Genomic DNA, 10,588 nt, shown 5'->3' on the forward strand with positions numbered 1-10,588 from the left:
GGGGGGGGGGGGGGGGGGGTTGTATGTGTATGTGTATGGATGTGCCAGTGTTACTGTATGTGTCTGCATTTAAGGAGAAAATAAGGACAATTTAGAAATGAGTTTGTTGGTCAGAGAAAGAATGTTTGTGCCTCATACAATATTAAACAGCAGTTGAGTTACTCTCTGTCTCAACAGCTGGTGAGATCAGCATATACTATGGTTGTGTATGTGTGTGTTTGTGTGTGTGTCAGTTTCCTGGCAGCATGTTTCACTGGTCATTACCAATGCTGATGAATGTGCATCTTTATGAATTCCCATGGTTGGTGTCCCCTGTGGAATTCAAACTGCCTTCATTGAATATGGTGATTAGCTGCATTTATCCTTTTTGCCCTCTGGACTTTATGATATGAAAACATTTTATGATTATGTGCACACTGCACGTTTTCTGCAAATTTCTTCTGTTCAAAAGACCTGAAATTTTAAATGCTACTCTAGACATAATGACTTCTTTTAGTGGGTCCAGTTTACAAAGCTGTACATGCTGTCAGTCTCTACATTAGTCCTAATGACCGATGTAGGGCTGCAGAAGGTGAACCAGTGCATTTTTAAATGGTTAAAGATGACTTCTTATTCTGACTTTGCTTTGTAGACCAATGATTTCCTTTTTTTTATTATTTCAAGTAAAACACGTTAGTGTAAATTTATTAAGTTTACTGGAAAGTAATGAGAACCACAAAAGGTGTAATGAATTTTCTTGGTTCCTCAGATCCTCACTGACCATCTCTCCGTTATATAGCTGTTCATAAATGTTATTTAATTAAGAAAGAATATGTTTATTTGTATTTGTTTTGGGGTCTTTTTCTTTCGACATAAATAAGCCAATGTAAATACATAGAAACTAATAAAAAACCAGATCTAAAGCTGTTCATTCTCTCTTTTTTGCTCCTCTACTTCTCCCCCCCATCTGCAGATTTTGCATCACCACATAGCGTCTGTGGAGAAACTCTCCCTGACCACCACAGGTTGTCCTCTGGTCATCCAGTGTCGCAACTTCAGGGTGGTTCATTTCGTGGTACAGAGAGAAAGAGACTGCCACGACATTTACAGCTCCCTGCTGCGTCTTCTACGGCCTGGTGGGTTTCAGTGTGTCTCTCTGTGTGTGTCTGCGTTCTTATCTGTCCATTCACATCAGTTTTCCTGCCCTTTCCCATAAATGTGGTCATTCACACACATATGTAATAGATGTAGTACAAACACACTGTTTTGTTAAGGGTCTTTCTCTGGTTTCCTCTCCTCTGTGCAGTATCCTATGAAGAGCTGTACGCGTTCTCCTACAACCCCAAACAGAACGACCAACAGAGAGAGGAAGGATGGCAGCTCATCGACCTGGGGGCGGAGTTTGAGAGGATGGGTGTTCCCTGCGACCAATGGCAGCTCACCGACGTCAACAGAGAATACAAGGTAGATTAGTTTCCCGTATCTTGTAAGTGTTCTACATCTGAAGTGCCAAATTGAGAGGAAGAGGAGGATCTTTGTGCTACTTGTTTGTTACATCTGATGTTACCGTCATTACTGCTTGTTTTTGTGTGCTGAGAGGGGGAAGGACATGAGCACAGTTTTGGTATATGTTGTTAAAAATCACAGTTAAAAAACAGATAAAAAGGAAAGGCACTCGGCCAAAGTAAAGCTGGACTTGCTGACTGTTGTTGAACCTTGTCACCGTCTCTGTTTGCCATAAATGCCACCTGCTACAAAGAAAAAAGGAGTAGGCAGTTTGTTGATGTCACGTGATTACCCAACAATCAAGTCTGCCTGCTCAAATATGAGGCACAGGATCCCTTTGTTATAATAAACTGGCTATGACTCAGTGTGGTGAAATCAGTTTATACCGTTTGTTGGAGAAACCAGTTGGACCGCACATTCATAAAACCGGTCCAGAAGAGGGCGCTGGAGTGTAAGGAATGATAGACAAGCACAGCTTCAATCCAAAATGAGATATTTATATTTAAAAAAACTGACACCTGCTAAAAAGAAGTGATTGCTAGTTCAGAATATTATGAACCCTAACTATAGTTTTGATTCAACACAACATGTTAACATACACGCTAGTTTTTAGAGTAGAATTATCTGTTGTTTTGAAATTATTGACTAATGGAGGTCAGTTCAGAATGGTGGTTCACTTCTTACCAGGTGACATCGCCATGGTAACATGGTAATGTGCTGTGCGCCTAACCTCCTCTGGAGCAGCTTATGTTTGCGATCACTGACCACTCAGTTCTCTTGGAAAATGACATCACCAGTCATAGATGTATTAATTATTAAGTCTAATAATACAAAGGGAGGGAAAGAGTGTTCAGAGACTGGCAAAACCCCTTTTTAAACCCCCCTTTTATTTGACAATGATTTATATGAGACATGGTTTCTTGTCTTGACTTATCTTTTTATCCTACAACAGAGATTGATTGAAGCACTAAACCCTTGTACTTGTTGCAGATATGAAAGTAACCCTACTTACTTCTTTGAATTATATTTTTAGATGTATTTGTTATCTGCTCCCAACTCTTTTTCACACAGCCTGTCACAGCCGTTAAAAGAAATTGTTAATTTTTTTATTTTAATGTTAAATATGAGCATATGTTTTGGTATTCCAATTAAGTGTAATATAAATGTGTTTATTATAACTTAAAGTTGAATTTGTTTTTTATAGCCCTCCTTTTATTAGGCGCTGGTAATGTTGGTGAGTTTTCAGTAAATGTGGCCACTTTTTGAGAACCTTTTTCTGGCATGAATGGATTTTTTGTTTTTCCCCCAACAGTGTTTGGAAAATTTTTGAGTGCGTTAAATAAATGAACCGGATCTTTGTTATCCATGCAAGAGAATCAACTCATGATCTCGGGGTCAGATTTTCTTTTATAAAAAAAAAAAAAAACAAGAAGACACTCTCTCAATTTTTTATTTGTTTATAATTGTTTTGTTACTACACCTAGTAATAATAGTCCTGCAATAAAGCCTACCGTTTATGATGGTTATAATGTTCAGTTTCTGTTGAAACTGTTACAGTGATGTGTCAGAGTCAGGATGGTTTTGAGGATAGACTTATTTGGGTGCAAATATTGTTATTATTTAACTACGTGTTCTTACAGAACCTTGAAAAGAGATAAGACTCCTCATAGATACCTCACAGGACACATACGGTATGGCCCTCCAATGTGTAACAACAGCAGGGAGGTGTCAGACACTTGAATGTTTAAAGAAATAACCAGAAAAGTTACGTGAAATGATGTATTTGTGTGCTGTATGTGTGTGTGTGTGTGTGTGTGTTTATGTTCAGATTATGGGCATTCAGGCCAGTCCTTACTTCTAGGTTTCATTTACAGGTGCAGCCACACAGGTTATGTGACATATAGGGTATGTTTGTTTATAGCTGTTTGGTTTTCCAGGTGTGCGAGACGTATCCGCGAGACCTGTATGTTCCCATCACAGCCAGTAAGCCCATCATTGTGGGGAGCTCCAAGTTCAGAAGCAAAGGACGCTTTCCTGTACTCACATACTTCTACCAAGAAAAGAAGGTACTGAAATAAACTGTAATACACACAGTATGAGTACAAACCATATTACAGTGCTCTAACAAGTATTTTGATTCATTTATTTATTTTTATAATTTGGTTTGGTCTTACTGTATGTTGTAGTAGTTTATAAAGAGCAGGTGGAAGGAGAGAAATCACCATGGGAAGTAATAGAGATTGCTGTAAAAGGTGCAGGACAGTATAGTAAGCGTAGGGTGCCTTTTCACTGTACATTCTCTTATTTAATTATTTTTTTGCAAATTATTAATCCATAGTAGTCCTCCGTGGGTTTTGCACATACTGACATTATACCCACACACAATATTTTAAAGGCACAAACAACATATTAATCATTTTCATTGAATTGAAATGTTCTTAGTATTGCTAGTAACAGAGTTAAAAAAACAAAGATGTTCCACAAGGTAAGGCCATAGCATTGACGTCATTGAAAGGGTGTTCCCAGGGTTATGTGATTGTGCTAATAAAAACTTAATAGGAATGCACCTATGGGATTATATAACTAAACATCTTCATTGAGGTAACAGAAGAAAAAGTTGAGATTGTGGGCTAAGGGTGGCTCACAGAGTGTTCAGCATGGAAAGGACTTATCGTCTGTTTGCACACGTGGTTTGCAAATGACATGGAAATCAGCTCATTTTATTTGAATATCTTTTGTGTACACACGGAAATTTCTACCTTTTAAAACATGGTAGACGAAAGCTCAGAGGATCACCGAAGCGATTAGGATACAGCTGTTAAGACATTTCAGGGAAATCTGGACAGTAATTATCAAGACATTGGTATCATTGGGACCTACTAAACAAAAAGAGAATAAAACACAACAGTGCTGTAAAATTGTAACATCAGCACAATCGGTGCATACGTACTCACACTAAAGCTATGATGAAGGATTCACTTGTCTTTGTCTGACACACACACACACACACACGCCCGCTTTCTGTGCCCCATTATGTAAGACATCCTTTCGTGTGTCAACTTAGAAAAGCCGGACTCTTAACAATGATTTTGCTAAATGAGCTGTCTGCCCTCTGCGTTCAATCAATGCATTTTTGGCACAGCAACTTTTTGCTTTTACAGAATGAGCACCAGCACAGTGTAATACTGTACTACAAAATGGCTTAGTCATTATCAATTACTCATTAAGGACTGGAAAGCTAAAACGCAATGCTAGTGTTTTCTGTCCACAATCCAAACTATGAAGTAAAATGCTCCTGGTCAATTTTATAAAGATTAAACGATGATTAAACAGTTATTTCGTAGACGTTGGCAGACTTAAGGGAGCTGTAGTTATACAGACGTACCTGACTTAGATATGACTCACCTATAATACAGTAAATTATAGGTGAGTGTATATGAGTCGTTTGAGTTGACAGGTTAGCAGTGGTGTTTTGTAACCGTCCTTGTTCTGATGGGTGTGCTCTGTTGACCGTGACAGGCGGCAGTGTGTCGATGCAGTCAGCCTCTCTCTGGGTTCAGTGCGCGATGCTTAGAGGACGAGAGCCTGCTGCAGGCCATCAGCAAGGCCAACCACAACAGCCGATTCGTCTACGTCATGGATACCAGGCCAAAGGTAACAGCCTAAAATGTGCTGGATGGACGAACTGGATTGAACTGGGTTCATCACTACATAAACACAGTCTCCACATTTCCCATGATGTCTTATCTGTTTTTGTCTGTCCTGCAGCTGAATGCACTAGCTAATCGAGCAGCAGGTAAAGGATATGAGAATGAGGACAACTACTCCAACATCCGCTTCCAGTTTGTTGGCATTGAAAACATCCACGTAATGAGGACCAGCCTGCAGAAATTGCTAGAAGGTTAAAACCATGGTGCCACACTTACAAACATGTCATTGAAATGTAGTCCGTAAATTGTTAATCTAAAATGACTCCATCTGCATGTGTGTCTCTCTCAGTGATTGGGACTCGCTCTCTTTCCATGAGTGACTATCTGGTTGGCCTGGAGAGCAGCGGTTGGCTCCGGCATATCAAAGCTGTTGTAGACGCAGCCATCTTTCTCACCAAGGTCCTTTTTTTTTTTTTTTTCTTCTTTCCTGTTTTGTTTCTTTAAAAATGCATTTAATTCCACTTTCACATTGTTTTTATGTTTCATTTAAGATATTTAAACTGTATTTATAGTAATATGCCACATATTACTTTCAGAAAAAGACTTAAAGAATGCAATAAAAACCATAGCAACATCATCATCATCATCATCTCTTCCTCCTTTAAATCTCGACTGTCCACCTTGAACCCAAACCTCACCGTCACTGGCCCATCTCCACTAGTCCATTGTAGATAGATAGTGACTTTTACTCCTTTTTGTTATGCTTCAATGCTTTGCTGTCTGCCTCCACTCTCGACCCCAGGCGGTGACACTGGAAGGAGCCAGTGTGTTGGTTCATTGTTCAGACGGATGGGACAGAACAGCCCAGGTCTGCTCGCTTGGGGCGCTGCTCATGGACCCTTACTACCGCACTATGAAGGGCTTCATGGTACCAACCACAAACATGCACACACACACAGTTTGGAACGAGTTAAAATAGGATGTTGAATGTGTCCTACTTCAAACTTGCCTTTTCCCCACACTTGTCTTCTAGGTGCTGATAGAGAAAGACTGGATCTCCTTTGGCCACAAGTTTGCAGACAGGTGAGGTTTTTACTGGATTAATTAAGCCTAGAGCAAGACCCCAGTATTTCATAGTTATTTATATTTTATGACTATGTTACTAAATATATACTACATGCTAGTTATACTACTTAGTTCATTCTCTATTAATTAGTATGCGTCTTTTATTGTATGTTTGAATTGTGTACCTTTAGGTGTGACCAGCTGGATGGGGATCCAAAGGAGGTGTCTCCTATCTTCACTCAGTTCCTGGAGTGTGTCTGGCAGCTGACAGAGCAGTTCCCGCAGGTGTGTGCGAGTGTGTGAGCTACGTAATGCACAAACTGTGTTTGCACAGACGTGGGTGTCTTACTGACAGCTGGATATGTTTCACTCTATTTATTTAATGATTACCCTCACCCTAGGCGTTTGAGTTCAGCGAGTGGTTCCTGCTGCAGATTCACGAACACGTCCACTCCTGTCAATATGGAAACTTCCTTGGCAACAATCAGAGACAGAGAGAGGAGTTGCAGTGAGTCCAACACACACACTCAAAGAGTTATTGTTGTTTTATGCTTCTATGCTTCTGTGTATCCACCCATTCTATAAGAATAACATCACAGTGGACACGTACGACTTGAAACCCCTATTGAAACACCTTATCGCCATCTAACACTATCCAACACAATACCTACTCTGCTGTGTGTGTTATTTAAAGTACAAAGAAGAAGAAGATTAATAGGGCAAAACAATCCTCATATGCCCACATAAGGCAGTTTTGGTAACAAAGTATAGTCAGACATGTGTCTTTATATAAGAAGGGGTTGCAACAGTACTTAAACTTATGCTGACTGTCTTTCTCTTACCTACGTCTGCACTGGAAGCATGAATAAAGTCAATACAACATGATGGAAAGAAGATATCGTGACTTTTGAAAGAACACATTTATGACAATACTATGAGCTTTTGTGTGTGAAAGCAAAATTAATTTTGTTTTTTGAAGACCGTTTCCCCCGTTGGACTGTGCTGAAGTTGTGTTACTATATGTCTCTCTAACTGCTGTTTTGTGTTCCAGGCTGAGAGAGCGGACTCACTCACTGTGGGCATTTCTAATGAGCGAAAAACAGAACTATTTGAATCCGTTCTACAGCCCTGCCTACTCTGAAGTACACCCTGTGCTGGCACCTTCCACTCTGCCATACAATTTCAAGTCAGTGCCAACACATTCCTGCCATATTTCTTTTACATATTTTTAGCTTCCTTGTCAACTGAAAATGAAACTTATGTATGTGCTTGTGTGAACTTGTCTTATCAAGGTTCTGGAGGAACATGTACCACCAGTTTGATCGCTCCATGCACCCACGTCAGTCTATCCTCAAAACCATCCTGACCCTGCGAGAGAACAGCCGCAACGCAGAGAACACACTGCAAGCACTGGAGAGTGTGAGTTGACACCATAGACGGTTTTATTAAAAATAAAACGTCTGCGTGACGTCACCCATCAGAGCCCTTTTGAAGCTCAAAGTGTGGCGGCTCTGGCCGTCGCCATCTTGGCAGTCCTGACTCCGCTGGCTCCCGACTAATCCAAAATGTCTGAACGAGCCTGGTTACTGAAAACTGCCACCTGTGACAGCACCCATGTAAACCTGTTTATTTCTCCTGTAAAGTGGATCATTTTAATATAGGGCCTTATGGAGATCACTTCTTTAGCCAGCTTCAAGTGGCCATTGGCACTTCATTTGCCAGCCACGGAGGTTGAGACACCTTAATTCTTTCTATAGAGGCCATGTGTTGAAGTCAAGACATTTAATTTAGTCTTCCCTGAAATAAATGGGGTGGACATAATAGAAACACCTGTTAATGCAGTACAATTCAAAAATGTCTTTCAAAATGACCATACGGTTCACAATAAGCACCACTCTAAAACATTTTTAACATAAACTGGACATTATAACCTTCATGAAGGTGGGATTTATTGTACCAATAATAGGGCAGCTGTGTGTATTTTGTTGTTTTATACATTCAATGTGGATATACACTGTTGTCTTTTTAACTTTTTAATTAAATCCAGTTTCTACATAAGCTTAGACAGGCCTTTTTTCCAATCTCATTATCCCGAGATCATGAGTTAATTATCTTTTATGGATAATAAAGTTGTTTTCCACATAATATTGGGGGGGGGAAATGGTGGAGAAAGAAGACCATTATTCTGAGATAACAAGGTAATTATCTTGTTATGATGAATATTGTTGTCTTGAGATAATAATAATAATAGTAATTAAAACGGGCTGCTTTCAGTTAACATACATTACTTTGTATGAAATGAATGAAAACGTCCTTCTCTTTTGTCCCTCCCTCTCCGTCCAGCGGCTCCACCAGCTTGGTGTGACCCCCATCGCGACCTCTGACCCCCCTGCGCCCCCTCCCACCAGAGATCAGCGCTCCAACTCCAACACCCTCCCGCCACGTCCCGACTCCCTCATTCTGGGGGCGCCCATAAACCACAAAGAAGTGCAGCGGCAGGAGGAGGACGAGGAGGAGGTGGGCGAGGAGGCCACAGAGAGCATCGACACGGAGCGGACAGTAGAGGGCAGTAGCGGCACCGAGAGCAGGAAGCAGAGCTACGGAGAGCTGGACGGGACATACAACAGCGAGTTGGCCAAAGAGGAGCCAGCTGTTGTCAGTCTGGAGTTTGGAGTGGCACGCATGACCTGCTGAGACCAAACAGGGGGATTGTGGGATACTGAGGGACAGGGGTGATTGAGTGAGAGGGCTTACTGAAAGTGTGTGTGTCAAGGGGAAGCTGTCGTTCCGTGTGTGATAACGTCCTGATTACGCAATGGTCCGTGAATGGGCCGAGTGGATGAAGCTGTATGTCTGTATAGTCTAAATCTCAATGGGAAGCCTCATTATTATGTCATATACTGCACCTATAGGAAAAAAAGCTTGTTTTTTTATGAATGTTGAAAAGCACTATAAAGAACTAATGAATAGAATAAGAGAATAAATTCATCCAAAATATAGCGAGTCTTCTACTTTGTTCAGTTTTACTTCTTTTTTTTATATATTCCATTTTTGGCTTTGATATTCTTAACAAATCGTCATATTTCTCAACATGAAAACCAACCATAAAATCTTTTTTTTGGCACCAGAGATATTTCATCTCATCCAAAGGCTTGAGTCCAGCCTAATCTGAATGTTGTGTGTGTGACCTGATCTGATTTTGCTCCAATGTGACGATTAAAAAAATAAAACATCAAATTCTACATCATTAAAGATAATCTAGCACTGGAAATATTACTGAACCAAATTTTGGCTGCGCTACTAACTGTATCTAAGTAAATGCAGTTTTGATTAGTTTTTTTTAAGTAGTCAGATCATTTAACTTATTTAACTATTACTGTGACTATGGACAAATGGGCTGTGATGTTTAGCTGTCAACCGTTGCCCTCATTGACTATTTAATCCTATTTTACATCTCACATTGATCAGATAATCTGACTCACTAACGTGTCTGTCTGCAATGTCAGTGACTTATTGTTTATGACAGCTGACCCTGGTCAGGGGTCATTGCCACAGATACACCAAGTCAAATAGGTCTGAAGTCAATGGGTCTGGTTGTCAAATGCAAGACATGACTGCTGCACATTCTAAAAGGGATTTTTGGGGGATTTTTATATAAAATTCCCCCTAAATTATACAGGAATTTTCTTTAATTATCCTTTAGGAGTTTTAAAGTTCAACAAAAAAAATCTAGCAGCAATTATATCAAACTGTGTTTCTTGACACAGAATTTATTGTAGCTGCTAATACTGGGTGTGGAAATATTTAGAAAATGTCTCTCAGTCATCCCCTTATCTCAGAGCAGGACATTTTCATACATCCTTGTTTTAACTGGGTTATTTTTTTTTTACTATGGGGAATTTAGGCCAGAAGTTAACACTTATTTTTGAGCCAGACTGTGTTTTGGCTCAGCTTTTATTTGTTGAGACCATAATAATTCTGTGTTAATAATTCCAGACTGAGGTTGTAACTTTGCTTCATATCAGAGCTCAGAAAGGATTTGATCTTCATTGGACTGGATTTACTCTACAAGCAAACATCTTCCTAAATCAGAGTGCTGAAGAAAAACAAGATGTAAACCTGTCAGTATATAAGTGAATGTGTAATGTGCTTGTCTCTGCAGACTCTCGATCATTTGCATATATTTGTTTTTGTATGGTGCTTTGCGTGGCACACAACTTCACAACAGCAGACACTGTTCATTCTGTTGTGTTTTATCCAGCCTTGTGTGCTTCTAAATACTTTATGGAATTTGTGCTAGCAGCCTTGGCAGTGAACTAGTTCCTCCTTAAACACCACTCTCTTTATCATCCTTGCATACTGTAGGAATAAATTGAGTTTTGTGCTTA

The 10,588-nt window shown here is 40.0% G+C and overlaps 1 protein-coding gene across 1 annotated transcript in view; it reads left to right on the forward strand.

The window, feature by feature from the left end:
* The window catches only part of mtmr6 (myotubularin related protein 6), a 14,846-nt gene extending 4,258 nt beyond the window's left edge, over positions 1-10,588 (forward strand). The window contains exons 3-15 of the mRNA XM_035654290.1: positions 953-1,115; positions 1,286-1,443; positions 3,423-3,551; positions 5,005-5,139; positions 5,254-5,386; positions 5,485-5,594; positions 5,938-6,063; positions 6,169-6,218; positions 6,392-6,485; positions 6,602-6,708; positions 7,252-7,386; positions 7,493-7,619; positions 8,544-10,588. Of these exons, the coding sequence (XP_035510183.1) occupies positions 953-1,115; positions 1,286-1,443; positions 3,423-3,551; positions 5,005-5,139; positions 5,254-5,386; positions 5,485-5,594; positions 5,938-6,063; positions 6,169-6,218; positions 6,392-6,485; positions 6,602-6,708; positions 7,252-7,386; positions 7,493-7,619; positions 8,544-8,894 (1,818 nt within the window). The 3' untranslated portion in view covers positions 8,895-10,588. The remainder of the gene's footprint in view (positions 1-952; positions 1,116-1,285; positions 1,444-3,422; positions 3,552-5,004; positions 5,140-5,253; positions 5,387-5,484; positions 5,595-5,937; positions 6,064-6,168; positions 6,219-6,391; positions 6,486-6,601; positions 6,709-7,251; positions 7,387-7,492; positions 7,620-8,543) is intronic.

Source organism: Morone saxatilis, unplaced genomic scaffold, assembly GCF_004916995.1.
Source record: "Morone saxatilis isolate NCDOM2014 unplaced genomic scaffold, NCSU_SB_2.0 Contig0, whole genome shotgun sequence".
Lineage (NCBI taxonomy): Eukaryota > Metazoa > Chordata > Actinopteri > Moronidae > Morone > Morone saxatilis.